This window comes from Lutra lutra, chromosome 7 (genome assembly GCF_902655055.1).
Source record: "Lutra lutra chromosome 7, mLutLut1.2, whole genome shotgun sequence".
Classification (NCBI taxonomy): Eukaryota; Metazoa; Chordata; class Mammalia; order Carnivora; family Mustelidae; genus Lutra; species Lutra lutra.
This window is the reverse complement of record NC_062284.1, coordinates 4,639,872-4,664,571: the sequence shown is the minus strand read 5'-3', so window position 1 is coordinate 4,664,571 and position 24,700 is coordinate 4,639,872. Positions and strand designations below refer to the sequence as shown.

Here is a 24,700-nt window from a genome sequence, read left to right as displayed (position 1 = left end):
CCCGGGCTCTGAACCCCCAGCTCCGCTCCCCTCCCGGCCGCCCGGCAGCCGCGGTGGACTACAACTCCCACAATACCCTTGGCCCGGCCTCCCCACCCCGCCGTCGGGCTGGGGGCCGGGTTCGCCAGTAGAAGAGCAGGCCTTCCAGGGGGCGTCCTCGGCGGCCAATGAGCGCGGCGGGGGGCGGGCCTCTCCCGTCCATTGTTCTCGGTGCCCCTCGGGCTTGAGCCGCGGATAGTCCGGAGGGGCCGTGCCGTGCCCGGGGGCGCTTTGGCGCGCGGAGTGGCTGCGGAAGCCCGACCTGGTCTCCCGAGAGGTGAGCCCGGAGAGACGGGCCTGGAGCGGCGCGGGCCGGGGGGTAGCCCGCGGCGAGGGAATAACGGGCCTGGAGCCAGTGCGGGCAGCCCTGCTGGGGGAGGGGTGTCGGGGGCTCTGTCCGCGCCCGCGGGCCGGGGCCCCCGGGTTGATGCGCCCACTCGGCTCGGCGAACGCACCCGGACCTTGCTCTGGGCTGGTGAGCTCCCTGCACATCCACTCAGGGGCGCGGGGTTAAGACTGGAAGCCACGCTGGACGGCGTTCCGCCCAGCTGGTCGCTTACCGATGGGGAAACTGAGCTTCCGAGGGGGCGTGTCTTGCCCCGGGGCAGACAGCGAATGAGCTGACCCGGAGCAGTTTTCCCGGGCTCCCAATCCAGACTTCTGTTATACCTGTGCCTCTTACAGCCCTTTGGTAAATACACATTGAGAGCTTCGGGGTTCCCACTAGATTTGCTTTCTTCTGTTTTTTCCTCCTTCTCTGCCCTCCCCCGCCCCATTTAAAAAAAGGGGGGGGTATCTGAGTTTTTGTGATGTGGTAGTGATTTTTAAAACATGAGTTTTCATTGCTTTTATAGTCTTTATTTTAAATAGTAATTTCACTGCTGTGTTCATTTTTAAACGGATTTGGGATCATACTGTGGTGTTTGTGTTTAGCTAGCTTTGTTTTTGTCGCTAATTTTCGTGTTTATGAAGATTATCTCCGATTATTAATGGTTAATAATATTTATCAGCAGAATTTTAAAAAATACTTAAAACTACATGCAGCAGAATGCACAGATCTTAAATTTCATACGTATGCTTTGTGCAACCCTCATTAAATCAAGATACAGAACATTTCCAGCACCCCAAACGCTTCTCTGAGCCCCTTCTCAGTTAGTACCCCACCCCCCAAAGGTAGCCATGATTAAATCAGCATAGTTTTAAGTACAGTTTACTGTATGGATGTGGCATAATTCATTAACCATTCCTCTGCTGCTGGTTTTTAAAATGTCAATTTTAAAAAAAAATTTTTTTTTGCATTTAGAAACAAGGCTATGGTTTTGTTTACTTGCAAATAAATTTTTCTTCAAAGATTTTTTTTTAAAGATTTTATTTATTTATTTGACAGAGATCACAAGCAGGCAGAGAGGGAAGGGGGGTAGGGGAAGCAGTCTCCCTGCTGAGCAGAAAGCTGGATGCAGGGCTTGATTCCAGAACCCTGAGATCATGACCTGAGCTGAAGGCAGAGGCTTTAAACCACTGAGCCACCCAGGCGCCCCCAAAGATGGTTATTTTTAAAGATAAATTCCCGAGGGGGCCAAGGCTGCATTGAAGAGCATGAATATTTTAAAACTTCATACTCCTATGGTAAGCATGCAGTTAAGATACTGCCTTCCTGGGTGGCTCAGTGGGTTAAAGCCTCTGCCTTCGGCTCAGGTCATGATCCCAGGGTCCTGGGATGGAGCCCTGCATCCGGCTCTCTGCTCAGCAGGGAACCTGCTTCCCCCTCTCTCTCTGCCTGCCTCTCTGCCTACTTGTGATTTCTATCAAATAAATAAATAAAATCTTAAAAAAAAAAAAGATACTGCCTTCCTCGAAGTGAGGCTCAAAGTATCTTGACATCTGATCCATTGCTAATCCTATAGATGTCCCCAGAAGATAAGAAGGATGGGTATTATTATCTCTACCTATTAGATGGTCAATGAGGTTAAGGGACTGAGTTGTATGTTAGGTCAAGGTCACTCACTCTGAACTGATTTAGGGCAGAATAACTCAGTCCTTGGTTCTTAGGAGGACTCTGAATTTCTGATACTCATTCTTTTGGAAAGAAAATTTGTGTATTTTTTTGTGGTTGTGATTCTTCTTGACTTCCTTTGCCACAGAGAGAGGTTTTTAGGAGTAAGCCATTTTTCCTTTAAGAGGGACAGGAAACTTGTGTTGATTGGCGAATGTAAGACTCATTTGGTGGCCTGACCTGGGCTTCTGTGAGTGAGATCATTGTAGGACAGTCTACTTATTGATTGTGGTTCTCTTTCTCATTTTCCAGCCAGACTTCTTGTTGAAATTTGAGGCAGGAGGTGTCTCCTCCGTGAGCCTCACTCTAGAAGATTGAGGTTCAAGGTTAGAGCCCTGGGCGATCGCCCTGGGAAGGTGAATGATGGCTGCAGAGGGGCCGAGAGTAACCAGCTCCCTGAGCCCCTTGGTCCAGGTGCCTCAAGAGGAAGATGAACAGGAGGAGGTCACCACCATGATCCTGGAGGATGACTCTTGGGTGCAGGAAGCTGTATTGCAGGAAGATGGCCCTGAGTCAGAGCCCTTTCCCCAGAGTGCTGGCAAGGGTAGCCCCCACGGGGAGGCCGCCGGAGGGCCGCAGGGTGCACTTGGCCGCCTCCGAGAGCTCTGTCGGCGCTGGCTGAGGCCGGAAGTGCACACCAAGGAACAGATGCTGACCGTGCTACCAAGGGAAATTCAGGCCTGGCTGCAAGAGCATCGTCCCGAAACCAGTGAGGAGGCCGTGGCCCTGGTGGAGGACTTGACCCAGACCCTTCGGGAAGGCGGTAAGATTCTGGGCCCCATGGAGGAGGGTGGGAGCATCCCCCACCGTGGAGGAGTGTGGTGTTTGTGGACAAGGAGAGGGTGGTATCCAGGACGGAGGTGGGGACAGCCTGTCCTGCTGCTGCTGCTGCAGGCAACCCGGACATGCTCACCCTTCCTAATGCCCTCGTATGCAATGGTGGTTCCAGAGCCTCAGTATAGGAGAGCCTTATAGGACTATTCTTGGAGGTATATTTGCGTAATAAGCACAGTGTTTACTTCTTTGTTTATTCAGAGTGGTTGGGAAGCTGATAGAGGTTATGGGGAAGGGGACTGAAGACCATATAAACCGTCCCCTGGCACCCTCCCTTGATTGTGCAATAAACATCCAAATATTTGAAGTTCCAGCAATTTGAAAAACCAGATAATCCTATTTTTTAAATGTTTATTCTTATGAAACTGAGATCAGTGACGAGTACACCAGCTAGTAACTAGGAACTTGCTATGGTATAAAGTCATCGTAAGCTTTTGAGTCGTTTCAAACGTGAGCTCTTTGCCACAGTTACCGGCCGTGTCTCCCGCGTTACTGATATATTCTGGGATCCTGGCATGCCACTGAACTCCTCTGCCTCTATTCTGGTCTTCAGTTGTAGACATGACTCCCTTGACTACCAGATGTTTCCTTCGCATCTGCCCGTGTCCCTGGGGCTGCTTCAGAACCCACGGACGATGGCTGCCTGGGCACTGATGAGAGCCGCAGAAGTTCAGAGATAGGAGGGGAGAGGCCGGGAGAGGTCAGAGAGCACGTGGAGCTTGAGCACAAGGTTATAGGCCAGAGTGGGGTTTGCAAAGGTGCAGGGCAGCAGGGAGGGTTTGGCAGCTGAGAAGAAAGGTGGGGGTGGGGAGGGGCGGCATGAAGCTCACTGATTCAGGTGACAGGAAGGGAGGCTGGCTGGTTGGAGTAGAAAGTGTGTTTTTAGGAAGTGGTGGGATGTGGAGTTTGGGGGAAGAGTGGGTGGGGGCTTGAACTGAATGTCCTTGGCCTCAGCAGGTTCTTGAACTAGAGCCCAAGGGGCATGGGAGGAAGTGGAATTTGGCAACAGGATGTAGGTTTGATTCGAGGAGGGAGAGGCTGGCGGCAGGAGAGCAGTCAGGAAGCCGCCTAGACATCAGGCAGCTGGGAGAGGGGTTGGGCGGAGGCGGGGACAGCAGGAGAAGGGGAGGACACTGGACACGGGTAAGAAGAACCAGCAGTGACACTAGCTGACGTTTGCAGGTCCCTTTTTGGTCCGGGCCTTGTTCCTAGCAACCACTATGCAAAACTGACGGACACTTCACCATCTTGGGAGTTAAGTGACTCCCTGAAGATCACTGAGCTAGTATGAGGCTGAACCAGGATTTGAGCCCATGGGTCTGAGGACATGGCGCACGTTCTTAAGCATTTTATCCCATCTGTGGTACAAAGTGATACTTCCCATGGGGCATTGCAGGTGAGGACTAAGACAAAGCTGTCTAACTCAGAGGCATTCATTGGGAGGATTCGGAAGACTGGGAAGAGGAGACAGGAAAGGAGGTGGTTTGGGAGCAGAGGCTGTGACCAAGCCCAGGGACATGGGAGGTAGAGGAGTAAAGCTGGCTTTTGGAGGAAGGGACTGACGTTGATGGCCTCCTGTGAGCCCAGCCCTGCCCCTGGCTCCTCACAGGTCTGGCTGACTAGCAATCCTGGGGGGTGGGTGGGACTGTCATTTTACAGATGAGGAAATGAAAACTCAGCAAGGTCAAGCCCTTACTCAAGGTCACACCCTCAATGGGAGGTGGTGGAACCGGGATTCAAACTCTGGTCTGTTTGCTTCCACATGTGTTTGGTAGATTTTATTTGAAGCAAAGTTCCAGGTTTTCTTTGGCCCCGAAAAATAACTCTTCACTTTACTCTTCCTATTAAAAAGAAAACAGAAATCTATCATCCTGTCCTAAAAATTTAAATTACTTGCCTGGTGATGAATGTGACAAGTTTGTAAGGAACTTCAAAGTCTTTAGCCAGATACTGTGGAGAGGCCAAAGGGGTTGGGGGCAGAGGAGTGACCTTTCGGGTTGTTGTTTATTTATTTATTTTTTTCAAAGATTTATTTATTTGAGAGAGAGCGAGCGAGCATGAGTCAGGGAGGGGCGGAGAGAGAGAATCTCAAGCAGGCTCCCCACTGAGCACAGAGTCCGATTGAGGGCTTGATCCCAGGACCCATGAGATCATGACCTGAGCCAAAACCCGAGTTGGACACTTAACTGACTGAGCCACCCAGGCACCCCCTGGGGTTGTTGTTTTGTTGGGGAAGTCATGAAGCAGAGCTTCAGGTCTGAGCAGGCCCTCCCTCCCAGCTGGCTATGGGTTTGTCAGTCCTCTGACTTGAGCTTGGCTTTGTCGGTTTCCACTTGCCTAACAAACGAGTCTCCTGACCTTCCCCATGATTTCTCAGAGGAACCTGTGCACTGTCTTCATCCCCTCAAACATTTGTTCCACGTAAACCACTTGACCTCTGTTCTGTTCCTCTAGCTCAGGACCTTTGGACGCACTTAGCCAGCACTGGACATTTCAATCCCTGTTTGGACAGTGGTTATTTAATATTTGATTAACAGGCACCTCTGGGTACTCACATTTCAAGGTTCTTAAAATTGCCATGAAGATGGGACCTGTGCTGCTGGTTTAAATGGTAAAACTCATATGTCCTTGTGAGTGTGTCCCAAGAACGTGTTCATCCCCACACGTGGCCCTCCTTCAGGCTCTTGGTGTTTCTGCCCAGAGCTCTGCCAGCGGCCCAGCCTCTTCCCCCTCCAGGGCCCCTGCCCCCTTCTACCTGAGTGGTCGGGTGCTCTCCTGCTTAGAAATCTTTGTGAGTTTTCTGGTGTCTCTAAATCAAGCATGAGCTCCTTATTCTGCTTGGAACTGGGGCTTTGTGTGACCGCCCTGAGCTGCCCTGCAGCTGCCCGTGGTCCTCCTGCTGTTGCCCTGGCTCCATTCAGACCAGATCTTGCTGTGCCTTGAGCAAAGTCTATGCTTTCTAGTGTGCATTTGTGCTCTGAAGTGTTGAGTGGGAATGGCTCTATCCCATCCCCATCTGATAAAATCCTGGATGTCCTTTGAGTGTATGCCCTTAGAGACCCACTCCAGAAAGCTGTCCTTACTTCTGGCTTCTGGTCTCTTTTCACTGTTGCCAGCCCCAGCCTCCTGGGAGCATCTCTAAGCCCCTCTCCCTAAAGCCATCTGCCCCAGAGCTTTTGGATTCTCCTTGTCCTTTAGCTTTTGATTATGTTCCATCTTGTTTTCTATTTATATGAATAGCTATCTCATTTGTTCTAGCAACTTCTAAAATCCCAGAAGGCATGGAACCTGTTTTCTTCTTTCTTTCCTTTCTTTTCTCCCAGCACCGCACACAGAGCCCCCCACACCGTGGGAGCTGAGTATTGCCGGCGCGAACACACGAACCCTTCCTGCCCACTGGCAGGTGCGGAGAGGCTCCTTGCTAGCACGGTCCATGAAGGAGGCAGACAGATTGCTTCTTTGTTCCAGGCTTCTTGCCCTTTCCTTGAGAAAGCCATGCTAAGCTTTTGTTTTAAAACAAAATGGGGTCAAGGCCACATTTGGCAGAACACAGCCTGGCCATGGCCAAGTCTGGAAAGCAGGAGAGATGAGTCTGCAGACCTGGGGGGAGGCTCAGACCAGGGGGCAGCCTGGACAGCTCAGTCCGGCAACAGAGCCCTTGCTCTCAGTCTCTGGCGTCTTCATTCTTGGAAGTGCCACATGAATGCTTTGTTCAGCCAACCCAGTGAATACTACCATGCTTATGCTATTAATCGAGATATTTTATTTTTTATTTTTTATTTTTTTGTAATCTCTACCCACAATACAAGGCTTGAACTCACAACCCCGAGATTGAGAGTCAGTCCCGTCCCCTTCCGACTGAGCCGGCCAGGCGCCGCAAAGGTATTTGTTCATAAAACATGTTTCTGAGGACAGAGGCTTGTGCTACTCCCATTCCTCAAATTCCAAAGGCTCAAGGACATCCTCCCTGTCTGGCCTGAGTATAAACTAGAAGGTGGCCTCTCTGACCGGATGTTGTCCATCTACAGTGCAGGAATCATGCAGGAGACCAAGGGCATTTCCTTGCGTGGGACAAGCTGTGACTGGAAACCTTAGGTACGGAGAAGCCACACCCCCAGGGAGGACATGTGCCTTTTGTGCAGGGAAACTGGCCACGCATGTGCACATTAATACAGGATGGAGCAAACGAACCAGGGAAGGGCAGCGATGCAGGCCTCAGGAGGACATCACTGGTCCTGTGGCGCCTGTCTCTCCAGGGAAGAGGGTTTTCGGTTGATATGAGATTGACCCCTGCAGTTTTTGCCTGGAGGCTGTGTTTTCAGTCTGTGGTTGACAGACCCACTGAAAGACGTTTATGAAAAGCACCCGTTATCTCTACTACTTGTTAGAAAGTCCCAACCTGAACCCAGAACACTTCCTTTTCTTCTTTTTTTCCTGGCAGTTTGGTGAATGACAACTCAGATTGTCCCAGGTAATCCTGAATATGAAATACTTGTCCTTGCAAATCATCAGTGTCTCAGTTCGATGGTGGGTGGCCAGGTCTTACCTTAGACTCCTCTATCCGTCAGCGGCCTGAGGCCAGAAATCGTTTCTCAAATTGTATGGCTCAGTTTTGGGTTCAGAAACTATGGTCACTGTAGAGCTGAGACAGCTTGCGTCTGGACTGTTGTCTGATTGCTCTGCCCAGGGTTTGTGCACCTTTCTGAAGCGGCGAGCAGAAAGATAGCGCTAGAGCCCGCAGACGCGGGGAGTCAGAAGCCCCAGTGGCCTTCCCTGGATCCCCTACCCCCACACCAGTGTGGGGGCAACACCAGGAGAAAGGTGAATTGCTCCTCTCCTGACACACAGATTTGATCTCACAGAAGCTCCACCACCCAAGAAAGAAACTGCTCATGTCAGAGGGGAACAAAGGGGAAATTCCTGGGCTCAAAGTGGATGAACTCTGCTGTGTAAATCGGTGCAGCGTGTGGTCCCTGAGCCCACGGCATCAGCATCCTCTGCACTCGTGTCAGAAATGAACTCCCTGGGCCCCACCCCACACCTTCTGCACCAGAAACTTTGGGGTTGGAACCCCCTACCCTGTGGTTTACCAAGCCCTCTAGGTGGTCCTGATTTAGTCTCCAGTTAGTGAGCTGCTGCGCTAGACCTTTGGTTCTCTAATTTGGCCACACATCAGAATCACTCAGGGTCCCACTCCCAGGGATTCTGATTTTCTGGTTCCACTGGCATGGGGTGTGGCCCAGGCAAGGAAATTTTTGAAAACTCCCAGGTGGCCCTAAGCCACAGCCAAGTGTCAAAACCACCGCTTAGAGCCTTGTTACTCAAAGTGTGGTCCGCGGACCAGTGGTGCTGGTGTCACCTGCAGCTGTTTGGAAAGCACGCTTAGTCTCACCCCAACCCACAGGAAGCAGAACCTGCATTCAGCAAAATCTCTGGGTGATTCGCCTGCACTTTGAAGTGTGAAAAGCACTGCTCTCGCCTAGAGAGGAGTGGAGGTTGTCAACTTCAAACCTCCTCTTATCTACCAGCAGAGCCCCAGAGTCACAGCTGACCTCCCCAGGCATCCGTAGCCTCACCTGGCTTTGGGCAAGCACAGGCAACAGGTTACCTAGCCTGCCTTTGCTGCCCCAGAAATGTTCCCTTCTTTCCAACAATGAGCAAGTGCATGCATTTTTTCATAACAAGACAGGGAATGGAGAGTGTTGGGGCGTTTGGAGAGGTGTTTGTCTTTTTAAAGCTACAATTCTCAGTTTCAAAACAAAAATCACCTTTAAGTCACTGGAATATTTGCAGTGTAGACCTTACAGAGCTCTGAGAGGGATGTAATGTTCTAACTGTAGAATGTTTGGCAATCATTCATTTAAACCGATAACAGAGCTCATTGCCGTTGTTATCAGAGGCCAATCTCTCAGGCAGCCCGAGTGCACAGGGAACAATGCTCCTAGTCACTCAGGCACCAGAGCGCCCTGATGGGGAGAACGCTGCCCAGGAGGAAGCTGGGTGAGAATCACACCTGCACTTCAGACCCATGGCTCTGACCATGGCGTTGAGACACTGGTGTGTCCGAATCAGGTGGGCTTCACCAGAATTTGGAGTCTAACCCACACCAAAGTGCCAAAGTCTGCGACTATTTAGTTCATTTTTCTAAACCAATCACAGTAAATTCAGGTTATCTCCCCACTGATACCCGTTTTCCTCACACTCATCATGATATGCTTTCCAGTGTGAGTGAGGAAGAGGAGGCGTCTGGCGGGGCAGGGGGACACGCACAGCCCTGTGAGCAGCCGTATGGATGTGCTTTGCATGTGAGTCCCCTGTGGAGGTGGGGGGCGGAAGGTCCAACCACCACTGCTTTAGCCTCAGCCTGACTGTGGCTTTTGTTTACTAACCCAGAAGGAAAGGAAGAGGGCCTAAGGCAATTCAGCAATAGGTTCAGTGAATGGCCTTTGGACAGTGGTCTCACCATTTCTAAAAAACGAACATTGGACCCTTACTTCTTAACTTACACAGAACTAGATCTCTGCCTCACAAGTGACAAATTTCCGGTAGATTATAGATCTTGACTCTAAAACACCTGGAATAACATGTAGGAGAATATGTTTATAATCTTGCGGTGAAGGACTTCTTAAGCAAGATAGCGATCTTCAAAGCTGGATTGGACTCAGGAAAACAGAAAAGTCCTTTGTATAAAAAAGGTACCATGAACAAAGTTAAAAGACAATACACCAACTGGAAGGGAATATTTACAACAAAGTCTGCGAAGAGCAGATAATAGTCAAACACCGTTGATCTGGGGGCGCCTAAGTGGCCTAGGTCATGATCTCAGGGTCCTGGGATGGAGGCCCCGGTGTCAGGCTCCCTGCTCAGCAGGGAGTCTGCTTCCCCTTCCCCTCTGGTCCCTCTCCTTCCCTCCACCCCCATCCAACCTCCCAAGGTTACACACACTCTCTCTCTCTAAAATAAGTAAATCTTGGGACGTCTGGGTGGCTTAGTTTGTTAAGCATCTGCCTTCTGCTCAGGTCATGATCTTGGGGTCCTGGGATTGAGTCCTGCATCGGGCTCCCTGTTCAGTGGGGAGTCTTCTTCTCCCTCTCCCTCTGCCTCTTCCCCCTGCTTATGTGCGCTCTCTTTCTCTCTGACAAATAAATAAAATCTTTAACCAAGTAAATAAATAAATAAATAAACAAATCTTCAAAAACAACAATAAAAAGCCCTTGATCTGTAAGAGCTTCTGTAGTCCCTAAGAAAAGTCAGTGCAGTGGAATGAAAGATAAAAGATATGAATGGGCAATTTAGAAAGGTAGAAAAGTGAATTATAACTTTATGAAATCACATGTTCCACCTTACGACTGATCAGGGAAGTACTCATTAATTCTTTTGCCTACTGGACCATCAGAAATTTAATAGAGTGTTTCTGAGAAGTCTCTGCCATTCTGAGCATTTATTTAATCTTCTAAAACTTATTTCAGAGTTAGTAGGTAATGTCATCTATTTTAAATTTGATAGAGTACCTAAAATTATGAGCCATGTATTATTCTCTTCTGACCGTGATAAAATTTACATGACATAAAATTTGCCATTTTTTAGAAAAGATTTTATTCGTTATTTGACAGAGAAAGACAGCAAGAGAGGGAACATAGGCAGGGGGAGTAGGAGAGGGAGAAGCAGGCTCCCCACTGAGCAGGGAGCCTGAAGTGGGGCCTGATCCCAGGACCGCAGGATCATGACCTGAGCTGAAGGCAGACACTTAACGCCTGAGCTACCCAGGCACCCCGATTTTAATCATTTTTATGTGTACAGTTCACAGGCATTAAATATATTCATATCATTGTACAACCACCACCACCATCCATCTTCAGCACTGTTTCCTTTTCTCAAACTGAAACCCTGTGCCCAGTAAGGAACTCCCCATTCCTCCCCCCTGACACCCACCATTCTAATTTCTCTCACTATGATAAATATGACTGCTCTTGGTACAATATTTATAAAACAATAAATACAATATTTATCCTTTTATGGCTGGCTTATTCTTTCACTTAGCATAATGTCCTCAAGGTTCATCCATGTTGAAACATGGGTCAGAATTTCATTCCATTTTAAGGCTGAATAATATTCCATTCATTCATTTGTTGATAGACCTTTGGTTTTTCAGCATTTGGTTATTATGAATAATGCAGGAACATGGATGTAAGAAAACCTGTTTGAGTCCCTGCTTTGGATATAGACCCAGCTGTGGAATTATTAGATCATATGATAATTCTGTGTTTAATTTTTGGAGGAGCCACCATACTGGTTTCCATAGTGGCTGCACCATTTTGCATTCCCTCCAGCAATGCACAAGGGGAAAGTCATATATATGTATGTATACATGCACATATATGTATATATATATGTGTGTACATACATATATATATATATTTAAGATTTACTCATGTATTTTGAGAGAGAGAGGGAGAGAGATACCACATCAAGAGTGGGTGGGGGAGAGGGAGAGAGGGAGAGACAGAATCTCAAGCAGACTCCGCACTGCGTGCAGAGCCCAAGTAGGGCTTGATCCTGAGACCCTGAGATCATGACGCAAGCCAAAGCCAAGAGTCCTATGCCCAACGAACTGAGCCACATAGGCAGCCCAAGAATCATATATTCTTTTAAGTCTATCTCAAGGATGCATTTCTTTTTTTTTTTTTTAAAGATTTTATTTTATTTACTTGACAGAGAGATCACAAGCAGGCAGAGAGGCAGGCAGAGAGAGAGGAGGAAGCAGGCTCCCTGCTGAGCAGAGAGCCCAATGCGGGGCTCGATCCCAGGACTCTGAGATCATGACCCGAGCCGAAGGCAGCGGCTTAACCCACTGAGCCACCCAGGTGCCCCAAGGATGCATTTCTTAAGATTTACTTATTTGAGAGAGCATGAGCAGGAGGGATAGAGGGAGAGAGAATCTCAAGCAGACTCCAGGCAGAGCAGCTGAGTGTGGAGCCCAATGCAGTCTTGCTTCTTTGTCTAGTAAAAGAAGGTTCGGCTGGTCCTTAAGCCACTGACAGGGCAGGGGAGTTATTGTGTCTGGATTCTCCACAGTGAAGTGGTAGAAAATAATCACAAAAATTAAGTATCACATCGAAAGGCTTTACGATTAGAAGAGAATTCTCATATTTCTATCTAATAGTTGGGATGCTGTTTTTGTTTACATTTAAATCTTCGACCAATTTGGGTTTTTCCCAGTATGGGCTCCAACTTCAGATTTTTTTCCATTTGGCCTCACCAGTCGGTCCAGTATCATTTATTGAACATTGATTGAATGTTGTGCCTTTTTTCTGTGGATTTGAGAGGCTGCCCTTGTCAGACGTTCAAGTTCTAGTGGAAAAAAAAAAAAACTCTTAAAAAAATTTTTTTTTAAAGATTTTATTTATTTATTTGACAGAGAGAGATCGCAAGTAGGCAGAGCGGCAGGCAGAGAGTGAAAGGGAAGCAGGCTCCCTGCTGAGCAGAGAGCCCGATGTGGGGCTCGATCCCAGGACCCTGAGATCATGACCTGAGCCGAAGGCAGAGGTTTAACCCACTGAGCCACCCAGGTGCCCCTAGCGTCACTAAATTAATTCTTTCTTTTCTTTTCCTTTCTTTCTTTTTCTTTCTTTCTTTCTTTCTTTCTTTGACAGAGAGAGAGAGAGAGAGAGATCACAAGTAGGCAGAGAGGCAGGCAGAGAGAGAGAGGGAGAAGCAGGCTCCCTGCTGAGCAGAGAACCTGATGTGGGGCTCGATCCCAGGACCCTGAGATCATGACCTGAGCTGAAGGCAAAGGCTTAACCCACTGAGCCACCCAGGCGCCCCTAAATTCTTGTTTCTTTTCCGCTCATCTGTCTATGCATGTGCCACCTGTGTTCAGTTCTGAATTCACATGTCTACTGAGTCTGTTTCTAGAGTGTTTGTGTTGTTTCTCTGGTCTTACTGTCTATCAGTGTTTTTGTTCCTGAGATGTGTAGTATGTTTGAACATCTGACATAGTCCCTCCCCTCCCCACCCCCTGGTCTCAGTCAGTAATCCTGTCTTAACATTTTAAAGTTTTTTGTTTGTTTGTTTTGTTTTTTTTTAGTTGTCTCTACACCCAATGTGGCTCAGACTCATGACCCTGAGGTCAAGAGTTTCATGCTCTATCACCAGAGCCAGCCAGGTGATCCTTAAGGTTGACATTTGCTCTGGGAGACACTTGCATGCACTTTGGGTGCGTGAGTTGCCAATTTTAAATGGTACACTTTGAGGTTAGGGTTAGGGAGGCAATCCATGAACATATATCAGTCAATGAACATATCCTCTGTCCCACCTTCTCTCAACCCCAGATTTGGCTAGAGTACCATTTCTACGTTGCTGGGTAGCCTCCACATTCTCTTCTCATTGTAATGGCCACAGTCATTTGAGACTTCGTTCTGAAGTCTGGTGTATCCAGTGCTCATCCCCAGCCCATTTGCTCGAGTTCCCTTCATCTGGTGGTGGACCGAAGCTCACTTCCTAGTAGTTCCCTCTTGAAGGGCTCATAGGAACCATATTCTGAGAATTTGTGCATATTCAAAGTTGTTTACCTGCCAACGTGATACTTTAAGGATGTTTTTGTTGAACACAAAATCCTGGGCATCCCCTTTCTTTTCTAGTCTGCCTTGTGTCTGCAGATATGAATGTCACTATAGAGAAGTCTGAGCCCAGGTGGTTCTCTTGACCCACATAAGTGATTCAAGCCTTTTGCCTTGTGTCCCATCTCATCACTAACCTCTGGAGTAGTCTTCCTAACACAGTGCACCATCCCAGGGTCCTTGTAGCTTCCTCCGTTCGTGTTTGTTCTGTTCCTTTGGTCTAGTTCCCCTGTTTGAGAACTCCAGTTATGTGTAGATGGGCTCTCCTTTAGTCCAACTTCTCTTTCCATCCTTCTTGTTAATCCCTTTGTCCTCCTCATTCCCCCTTTTTTCCCTGCTCTTCTCGGCCCTTCTTTTCCCTTTCTGCTTGCCAGTGTGCCTGCCCTCCTTTGCACTCCTCCTCCTGTGCTCCGGTCTCTGGATTTCCTCTGCTTTTCCGCATCCTGCCATATCCCGCTCCATCTTTTCCTGCTGTTTCCCTGTCTCTTCCAACTTTTACTGTGGGGTCTTCCTTCCTGGAAGTGGTTGTTTCTCTTAATGTTTCTTTCTCCCTTTTTTTTGTTTTTTGTTTTTTTGTTTTTGTTTTTTCAGAGAAAGAGAGTGTACACAGGGAGGAGGGGGGCAGAGGGAGAGAGAGAATTCTTAAGCAGACTCCCAGCTAAGGGGGGAGCCCGAGGTGGGGCTTGATCTTGTGACCTGAGCTGCCACCAAGAGTCAGAGGCTACTCTGACTGAGCCCCACAGGAGCCCCTTGTTTATTTTGATTTTAATGCATGAAAAATGTCACCTTCTCAGTTATAATTGCCATGATTAATGTGTGAGGGCCAAAGACTCTCTCCTTTCTGCTTTACAGAAACAAAGCTTCCTGCAGAGGGTAGTCGTCTGGGGGATTCTGGCTGTAGAAGCACCTCCTGTGCTGCTCTGAACCGGAGAAGCCAGCCCTGTTGGTCCCAGTTCTTGAATGCCCTGGTGCTCTTGAGGGGTCTCCCTTACCTTCAGGAAGTGATTTTCTGCCTCAGCTTTTTTTATATCTTTTTTTTTTTTAAATTAAATAAGCTCCTTGCCCAGTGTAGAGCCCAAGGCGGGGCTTGAACTTATGAGATCAAGACCTGAGCTAAGATCAAGAGTCAGATGCTCAACCAACTGAGCCACCCAGGCGCCCCTCCGCCTGAACTTTTTGAAGTCAGATGCCCCTCAGTTCTATCCCCATGCCCCTCCCCCCACACCACTTTCCACGCTCGTTCTCTTCACTTCCTGCCTCATTGGCCTCTGACCTATCTCAGCTGTTTCTGGAAGCCCTTGTATGTATTTTGGTGTCTGCAAATTAATCTTCCTCCTAATCTCACTGCTTATGCAGTTTGAGTTTTTGTTTGTTTTCCCTGTTGCTTCCGAGTTCATTCCAGAACCTACCAACCAGTTCTTCTGATTTTAAGGCAGTGGGAAACCTTATCAGATAATGTCCTTGTTCTGAAGAGAACAATTTCTAAAGTCATTTTTTTAAAATGATAAAAAATGATTTATTGGGGCATCTGGGTGGCTCAGTCATTGAGCATCTGCCTTCAGCTCAGGTCATGATCCCAGGGTCCTGGGATTGAGCCCACATTGGGCTCTCTGCTCAGCAGGAAGTCTGCCTCTCCCTCTCCCACGCTCCCTGCTTGTGTTCCCTCTCTCTGTGTCTCTCTCTGTCAAATAAATAAATAAAATCTATAAATAAAAAATAAATAAAAATTTTTAAAAGGCTGCTTTCTTAAAAAAAAAATGATTTATTTATTTATCTGAAAGAGAGTGCAGAGTAAGCAGGGGGAGGGACAGAGAGAAAGAGAGGAACTTAAGCAGACTCCCCGCCGAGCTCAGAGCCCAAGACCTGGAGCTGGATCTCACAACTCAGATCAGACCTGAGCTGAAACCAACTGTCAGAGGCTCAAGTGACTGATCCACCCAGGTGCCCCTACTGGTCACTTTGAGAAATGTTTTTGGCAGTATTCGCTTGCAGAAAATAAATCAGGGCCTCTGCCTGAAGAACTCTGTAGAAGGGGGGTGCGAGCCGACCTCTGTGCTAGAAACTTGCAAAACCCTGTTGTAGGAGGTCGTAGAAGCGCAGGACTCCTGGTCCTGGCCATGTGGGAGCATGCGCTGTGCCCCTTGTGCCTGTATCTGTCCCCTGGACGGACGCCTGGAGCCACAGATCACCAGCAGCGTGTGTGTTACTGGGCATGAAGTGGAATCGCAGGCCTACTTGTATGGTTAAATACAGTCTGCTGTGGACCGATAGCATAACTAGAACCCAGGGACTGCCTGAGGGTGTGTCAGTTTTTATCTTGTGCACCTACAGAAATTTACCTTCACCTACAGAAACTAATAATCACTGAATCGACCATCCAACTTTATTTTTTTTTTTTTTTTTATTTTTTTCTGATTTTAAACCCCGCGATGTTCCCCCGAGGGGGTGCACCGTTCCTGGAAATACTGCAATACCAGGTCGATGCGTGGAGTGGACGGCGCAAGCTCCTTTTCCATCTCCCTGCTCCAAAAATCCATTTAATATATTGTCCTCGGATAGAGGACGTATCAGATATTAAACTGATAAGAACAGATACTACACTTGATCTTAGCCAAAAGGCCGAGAAGCGATTGACCATCCAACTTTAAATAAACTATTAGCTTCAGTGATGGGAATGTTACTAGGACCTTGTGTAATTATTTTACTAATTGTCTTCCCTGTTCTGGATGGATGTGCTTTCTCTAGAGGTCTGATGTTAGGTGCTAGGAATAATCAGGCTGTCATCCTGATCAAGAAATCAATGATTTATTTCTGTACGCCCTACAGAATTCCAAAAAGAGAAGTGAAGACAACTTACAGAAAGAGAGCATAAGGGTGCTCACTTCGGCAACACATATACTAAAATTGAAATAATAAAGGAAAGATTAGCCAAAGAAGGAGGGAGGAGGGGAGGGAGAGAGGGAAGAAGGAAGGGAGGGGGAGGGAGGGAGGGAGCAAACACAAGGAAATTTTATAGCAGAAAACGAAATACTGGGAGGGAAAAATGAAAGAACCCGGGCTGTAGAGACATCCAGTATTCTCTCTGAGTGTGTGGTTCCAAGCTTCCAAGGAGGCAAGGCAGAGAGGGCACCACAACTAGAGCTGTGGGGCAAACACATCAGAGGCTCAGAACAGCAATGCTGTTGGGAATGTCGGTGAGAGGGAAATTTACTTCTTGTTCATCAAGAGGACATTGTGTGGCATAAACAGTGTTGCCAACAACTTCCTGGCAGTGTTAATGTTCCTGACAGCCATTAATTTCTGATGACACTTCTCAGACTGTTCGTGACTGTCGGCCAGAGCCATGAAATCAACATGCGGCTCAGTTTCTATGGGCCTCAGAACAGTGAGGTCCAGGCTCACCACTCTCCACGGCTGGATCCTGGAATAAAATTCAGGGTCTCTCAGTGAAGGAAGGCAACACATATGTTGTCAGCAATATGCCCTTCTGATTTCTTTCTTCCATCTTCTTCTTTTTTTTTTTTAAAGATTCTATTTTTTTATTTGAGAGAGACAGCGTGCAAGAAAGCACAAGCAGAGGGAGGAGCTGAACAGGGAGCCCAATGAGGGACTCAATCCCAGGACCCTGAGATCACAATCCAAGCTAAAGACAGATACTTAACTGAGCCACTCAGGTGCCCCCTCCTGGTTTCTTCCACCAAAATGTTTGATAAGTGTTGGGCAGCAGAATTTGACAAGTTTCTGGCTGGTAGGTATTTTATATTACTGATGGGAGGTCCAACCGTAAGCTCCTACTGCAGATACATTTTAAGGCTCTTCTAACCGCCCACTTGTCACTGTATAGACACCTAGAGTCCTTGTTGCAGGGGCCCTATCATCTTGTCTGTGTCTTACTTACTTACTATAATCTAATAAGATTATAAACACAGGATATACTGTAATGGGTGAAATTATTATATTTGTTCTTTTTGAAAGGAGACTGAGCTTTAGGGAAATTTCTCTGGTACCAATGAAAAACCCTTTCATTCATTCTCCAAATTTAATTGAGCACCTGCCATGGTGAGTATTGGGGGTCACTGTGTACCCTGTTGCTTTCCGTTGATTAGGATTTTTAGATTCCCACCTGACTTCACTTCTCAATGGAGAAACAGGTACAGACCTATAACCCAAATCTTTAAGACTTAGAAATTCTGGGTGATCACCAAGTGGGTATAATTTCTGACAACTAGATAATCACAAAGAAGGAAATGAACCTGGTTTTTTAAAAGTTTTGAGGATCCTTTAGCCTCTTAATTTTCTTTAGTTTAATTTTTTAAATATTTCACTTGGGTTTCCTTTCCTTCTCTCATCATTACAGGAAATTGAGTATAAATCATATGTCTTTCTTCACTGTTTCAGATTTTGAGATCCAGAGTGACAATGGGGAGAACTCCAATCAGGATCTATTTGAGGACGCTGAGACACATGAGATGTTCTCAGAAATGCCAGAAGGGGAAGGCCTTCCGCAATCTGACTGGGAAAGTGACTCTGAGAGAGACTGTGGCTCCAGGGGGCCACAGGGGAATGCCCCGAGTGGGGACCACAGGGAGGTGCCCTCTCAGGGCAAGGAAGTCGGGCAGCTCATCGGCCTTCAGGGCACCTATCTGGGTGAGAAGCCCTACGAGTGTCCCCAGTGTGGGAAAACCTTCAGCCGGAAATCCCACCTGATCACTCATGAGCGGACCCACACAGGAGAGAAATACTACAAATGCAACGAATGTGGGAAAAGCTTTAGCGATGGTTCCAACTTCAGCAGACACCAAACCACCCACACAGGGGAGAAACCTTACAAATGCAGAGACTGTGGGAAAAGCTTTAGCCGGAGTGCAAACCTCATCACCCACCAGAGGATCCACACGGGAGAAAAGCCCTTCCAGTGTGCCGAGTGTGGCAAGAGTTTCAGCAGGAGCCCCAATCTTATTGCCCACCAGAGAACCCACACGGGTGAGAAGCCCTACTCGTGCCCCGAGTGTGGGAAGAGCTTCGGCAACCGGTCCAGCCTTAACACGCACCAGGGCATCCACACAGGCGAAAAGCCATACGAGTGCAAGGAGTGTGGGGAGAGCTTCAGCTATAACTCCAACCTGATCCGGCACCAGCGGATCCACACAGGCGAGAAGCCCTACAAGTGCGCCGAGTGCGGGCAAAGGTTCAGCCAGAGCTCGGCACTGATCACGCACCGGAGGACACACACTGGCGAGAAGCCCTACCAGTGCGGCGAGTGCGGCAAGAGCTTCAGCCGCAGCTCCAACCTGGCCACACACCGCCGCACACATCTGCTGGAGAAGCCCTACAAGTGCGGCGAGTGTGGCAAGAGCTTCAGCCAGAGTTCCAGCCTCATCGCGCACCAGGGCACGCACACTGGCGAGAAGCCCTATGAGTGCCTGACGTGCGGGGAAAGCTTCAGCTGGAGCTCCAACCTCCTCAAGCACCAGCGAGTTCACACCGGTGAGAAGCCATACAAGTGCACGGAGTGTGGCAAGGGCTTCAGCCAGCGCTCGCAGCTCGCGGTGCACCAGCGGACGCACACGGGCGAGAAGCCCTACCAGTGCCTAATGTGCGGCAAGAGCTTCAGCCGTGGCTCCATCCTGGTCATGCACCAGCGTGCCCACTTGGGGGACAAGCCCTACCGCTGCCCTGAGTGCGGTAAGGGCTTCAGCTGGAACTCTGTCCTCATCATCCACCAGCGCATCCACACGGGGGAGAGGCCCTACAAGTGCCCCGAGTGTGGCAAGGGCTTTAGCAACAGCTCTAACTTCATCACTCACCAGAGAACACACGCCAAAGACAAAGCCTACTGAGCTGGCTGAGGGCCAATGGGGAGGGCAATCAGGGCCGAGCCACGCTGCCCCCAAATGGTGACATCCCTCCAGGAAAGCCATTCTTCCCAAGAGGTCTCTAGGGACTTGGGCCAGAATCTCACCCTCGCTCATCCCCGATTCTAATATATGCTGCCATTTCAGTGTATGGAGTCACACCCCCAGAACAGGAGGGGGAACTGAAGGCTGCCGAGTTGGGTTTCTTTCTGTTTCGGCGCATGACACGCGATTGGCTTCCTCTCTCCTGGTCCTCCAGGCTTCAGTTTCCCCTTTGGTAGCACAGGGGGAGTGTTTCTCGTTGAGGACAGAAGACAGCATGGCCCACAGCCCAGGCCGAGGTCTCAGAAATCCTGGAAAGTGACAGGTGCGGTCTGGTAGTTCTGCCAACCCTTGGTCAGGCTAAGGTGCCTTCACCAGGAGTTCCTGCCATGCCAGGCTGTTAGGTCAGAAGTGGCTCTCTCTGGCCTTGTGTCCTGGGCTTTGATTCTCAAATCAAAGGTCAAGGTAGATGAATTTTTCCAACTCTGAGTCATCCAGAGGAAGCTAAAGCCCTTCTCTATTTGTAGAAAGTATCAGGGACCCAGAAACCGGAGGGAGTATGGCCTGGAATCAGTGTCCCCGTAGCCTTTCCACTGATAAGAGTTGAATAGAGCCCACCAGGGAGGGTAGAAACTGAGGAGATGCACACCTTTGCTTGTGTCTCTGCTTACTGTCCTGTGGTAAGTTGGCTGCCAGGGGAATGCACTAGTTTTTGTGGGGTTTTGTTTTTTGAATGGGAAATCAGGGACCGCCAGCCACCTACTGCTGGTGGGTGGTGGGTTCTCTGAGGGTGAAACAGCCCTGCACCCTTCAGGGTTGGCTTGTGTCCTCACCCCCACAGATACTAGCCCCCAAATCATCTCTCTATGCACTTGTCATTCCCTTGTTGTTCTCGTTTTTATTTTATATGAGCAAGTCTAGAATTCTGTCTGGTAGCTTTTGTATACTTTCATATTTTTAAGGAAGTGTTGATTCTGGGGACACATCCTCTGTCCTCTGGACAGATCTGAGCTTGAAATAGGAGTTGTCCTATAGGTGTCATCCTTGATCTTGGGATGCTACCAGGGCTTTGTTCTTGGGTCCTTGAGCCTTGAAACCATAAAGACCAGGGGATGATAGCAGGTCAAGGTGTTTGTTATAAGGAAGAAGAGAACAGAGAAGGTGTTTCTGGGAAATATGAAACCACCTCCTCTAGTACATAGAGCCTGTGCTCACAATGGGCCTTGGTTCTTATAGAATGGATGCTCAATATTTCCTAATAAAATAAGAGTCCCATTCTTTTCCTGAATCTGCCTTTCAATGTGAACTTGACTATTAACCAACCCACACCTCACTTCCCACCTACTCACCTCCTGCCATAGGCTGAAAGTGGTCCAAGACCTTCAAGGAGTAAAAATCAGTGGCTTTAAAGAACACACCTTTGGTGAACCAAGACCTATGTGCTTGACCTGTGCACACATCTGTCCACTGCCCTTTGCCAGCTGTGCATTCATTCAGTCTGTCAACCAAGACTTGGAGTGGCAGCTTTGGCAGCTTTGGCTAAGGAGCCAGGTGGCCTCCTAAGAATGTCATTGGGAATGGTCTCTATCCAGAATCAGCTAGATTAGATACAAGAAGGACATTTCTAAGCTCAGCAGTGATGGTTGTTAAACCAAACCATGTAGGCTGTGAGATCCCCATCATTAATCCTATTCCTTCACTTAACTTGGCAAACACTGAGGACTTAAATACCATCACTGTGCTAGGTACTAGGGAAAGGTGATGAAGAAGAAATCCCATTACCTGTCTCCATCAAGTTCTTACAGGAGGAATAATCCCATCTGTCTGGGAAGCTACAAGAGCCATTCAAGGGAGAATGGATACAGTGCTTTCCTAGCTGAAAATAAGTTCTGGGATTTGGGTTGTAGAAGATACTGGCTCTCTTCTTCCCCCAAGTCTCAACTTAAGAAAAAGAACTGACATTAAACTTTGCAAAACTTTCTATTTTACTCCTCTCTACCTGGTAGGCACACAAAATATCTTAGAAAAAAGGGACACAAGATCAGGCTGGACCCACAATGGGAAATGACACACTGTGGTCCTAGAAAGGTCGAGTCTTTCGCTTCCTGTCCTGCTTGCCCATGAAGCTGGTCTGCCGAGGCAGGGAGGGCATGACACAGGCCTTCATGCCACTCAGTGTGGGATGGGAGGGCAGAGCCTTCTTCCCTAAAACCTGTCAGGAAGCCCCGGTCTCCTCGGCAGATCTATTTCCACCATGTCTTGGCTCTCAATTCAGTTACACCTGTGTTTCTGTACCAAGAACATCTCCCCTAAATGTACATGCCTTTAGGGACTGAGGTTTTTGTCCCCGGTTTGTTCTGAGTTCATGGGAACAGCCTTGGGACAGTTAAACATTTATAATAAGGGCCTCCTGGATGGCTCAGTCAGTTAAGTGTCTGACTTTTGGTTCTGGCTCAGGTCATGATGAGTCTCATCGAGGAGCCTGCTCAGCGGGGAGTCTGCTTCCCCCTATCTGCTCCCCGCCACACCCCACAGCACTCTCTCTCTCTAATACGTAATAAATGGTAAAAAGAAAACAAAGAGCAATGCTTTACCATTAGCAAGTTCCCCATGCCCATTTTGGCAGGTCTCCGTGACTTGCCCACTTCCCTCTCCTGGGCCCTACGGGGGCTGCTTTGTACCCTTCAGGCCTCTTCCTCAGACCCAGCCAACTCCCAGGCTTGGCGCCCCTTCCTGGAGAATGTGTCAGGAACCTCCCTCAGCATCCCAGGCCCAGAGCAACAACAACTCCACAGTGCGTGCCTCACTTCCGTCCTCCTGGCTCAGCCTGGAGATGGGCATTCAGGGTGGCTGAGACCCATCTCCGCCTGTGTTAGCCTCCACTTTTCTCCTTCCCTGGTTCCCAGTCTCTACCAGGTTCATCCCCCAGCTTACGTGCCACAATCAGTCGTTCCTAGAGCCACAGATCCAGTATTCCAGAAGCCACCTTCCTGTGGGCCTCGCATCTCCTCTGAGCAGTACCGCCTTACCCGGCCTCGCCCAACCCCAAACATGGGAGTCTTCCAACACTCCTTCCTCGCTTGCCTCCCTTGGAGCCCTCAGGAATCTGGCCCTACAGATCCTGTCTCCCTATTAACACCTCCCGGCTCCTACGTGACCGTCACCCTCTGACCCCGGGTACAGTTCAGCCCCTTGCAACCGCAGTAGCCCCCAAGCTCCCGCCAGCCCTGCCTCTACTTCATCCTCCAAGTTATAGGCAGCGTGAGTGACCTCCAACACAGAGCACAGCCTGTCACTGCACAGTGTAACCCCCTGGAGCTCCCATCCCTACAGAAAGGCCATGTTCCTTGGAATGCACATGAAGTCTTCCCAACAGGGCCTCTATAGAACATCTTCGTGACACCCCAATACCCTGACCATCCTTGCCCCTTGACCACTCCCTTTGAACGTGCCCTCGCCTTGTCCTCATGATGTTCCCCTTTCCTGGAATGCCTTGTCCACCTAGGGCATACCTGCGCAGCTCTGGAAACTCAGCCTGGGTACCCCCTCCTCTGAGAAGCCTTCCCTGCACTTCTCTGGCAGACCTGACGCTGTTTCCACGCCCGTGCACTGTCCAGCTTCAGAGCCTGGGACAGAATTCTGCCCCTCTGCCTTTTCTTTGTCATGTTCATACTGAACTCTGTCTCCAGCACCTGGCTCAGGGCCTGATGTGTGACATTCCGGAACTCCCTTAATTTTTACAAGTTGAGTTCTCTTCATGGGGATATACGGAAATGCAAGAGGCAGGTAGAGTCCCAGATTCTGAGCTGGAAAATGGACTCTGTCTCCCACACGTCCCTTTGGTTAAGATGTTAAATGTAAGTTAGTTTTAACCTCAGTGCCTCTCACCTAAGTTATGATTTATTGGTATTGGTGGATGAAGTTACAGCTGAAGATATTTATAAAAACCAACTAACCAGAGCTCCGGGCTGGCCCAGTCACTAGAGCATGCAACTCTTGATCTCGAGGTTGTTAAGTTCAAGTCCCATGTTGGGTGTTAAGGATTACCTAAAAAAATAAAACATTTGTGGCGTCTGAGTGGCTCAGTCGGTTAAGTGTCTACCTTTGGCTCAGATTGTGATCTCAGGGTCCTGGGATCAGGTCCCACATTAGGTTCCCTGCTCACCCGGGAGCCTGTTTCTCCCTCTGCCTGCCACTCCCCGTGCTTGTGCTCCCTCTCTCTGAAAAATAAATAAATAAAATCTTTAAAAAATAAGAAAAATCTCTAAAAACAATCAACTAACCAGTATCCTAATGAAACAATTTATATTTTTGAAATACCACAGATATCAAAAAGGCAGTGGAAAACTAGGCATCTTCTTTACACAATCTGTTTCTCTTCTCTCTGGGCAAGCGATGGAAATTGGAGACTATCTCTTACTCCCACCCTTTGGTCCCACTGCATTCATAGGACTATATCCTGAGACAGTGCCCCTTAATTTTTTTTTTTAATACAACACACAGATAAGTATGTGGAAGTGTAAGCTCACTGCACTTTTTAAAGATTTTATTTATTTAAGATTTATTCATTTGACAGAGACACAGCGAAAGAAGGGGAGGGGGAGAAGAAGCAGGCTCCCTGCAGAGCAGGGAACCCAATGTGGGGCTTGATCCCAGGACCCCAGGATCAAGACCTGAGCCGAAGGCAGATGCTCAACGGCCGAGCCTCCCAGGAGCCCTGACTGTGCTTTTACAAACTGAACACACCTGTGTAACCAGCACCCACATCAAGAAAAACTTAGCCACATCCCAGAAGCCCTCCTCGGGTCCTCTCCAAGCAGGACTTTGTCCCCGTGCCCCTGTTCTCACGTTGGATGTAGTGGAGGGAGTGTTGGGAGCCGGATGGACCCGCTTCTAGACACTTGTACCACTAACCACACACCCTCACTTTTATTAAGAGATTTTACAATTTGTGGCAGGTCATAATGAGACTTCACTTTTTTCATGGAATTTTACTTCCCTTTGGGTTGTGTTTATAGTTTATGATAAGACACAGTAGCTCACAGTGACAGCTTACACCGTGGTGACCACGCATAGGCTCTGTGCTAAGCTCGACCCACAGCCCCACTCAATCCTGATGATGAGGCAGGGAGGTAAGTGAAGTAGGTCCGTACCCCCACTTTAGGGCTGAGGATGTGGAGGCTGGGGGGAGAGGTTCAGTAAGGACATTGCCCAGGGCCCCTTGCACTACCAAAGCCATGGGAAGAGTGGAGAAAACA

The 24,700-nt window shown here is 48.7% G+C and overlaps 1 protein-coding gene and 1 non-coding gene across 4 annotated transcripts; one reads left to right on the top strand and one right to left on the bottom strand.

Moving 5' to 3' along the window:
• The first annotated feature begins 187 nt into the window (after window positions 1–187).
• ZSCAN2 (zinc finger and SCAN domain containing 2) lies at window positions 188–23,454 on the top strand. Of its 3 annotated transcripts, XM_047738265.1 has the most exons (4): window positions 188–316; window positions 2,345–2,855; window positions 3,480–3,626; window positions 17,944–18,021. In XM_047738265.1, exons 2-3 carry the CDS (start codon window positions 2,453–2,455, stop codon window positions 3,578–3,580), a joined length of 504 nt encoding a protein of 167 aa, XP_047594221.1. In that variant the 5' UTR covers window positions 188–316; window positions 2,345–2,452; the 3' UTR covers window positions 3,581–3,626; window positions 17,944–18,021. The 3 variants fall into 3 exon arrangements, with proteins under 3 accessions (XP_047594221.1, XP_047594219.1, XP_047594220.1); XM_047738263.1 differs by lacking the exon at window positions 3,480–3,626 and having other exon boundaries at window positions 17,944–23,454; XM_047738264.1 differs by lacking the exon at window positions 3,480–3,626 and having other exon boundaries at window positions 190–316; window positions 2,349–2,855; window positions 17,944–23,454.
• LOC125105947 (U2 spliceosomal RNA) lies at window positions 15,986–16,176 on the bottom strand. The gene has a single exon (XR_007129183.1). It is a non-coding gene; the product is annotated as a U2 spliceosomal RNA (small nuclear RNA).
• Window positions 23,455–24,700: the final 1,246 nt, after the last annotated feature.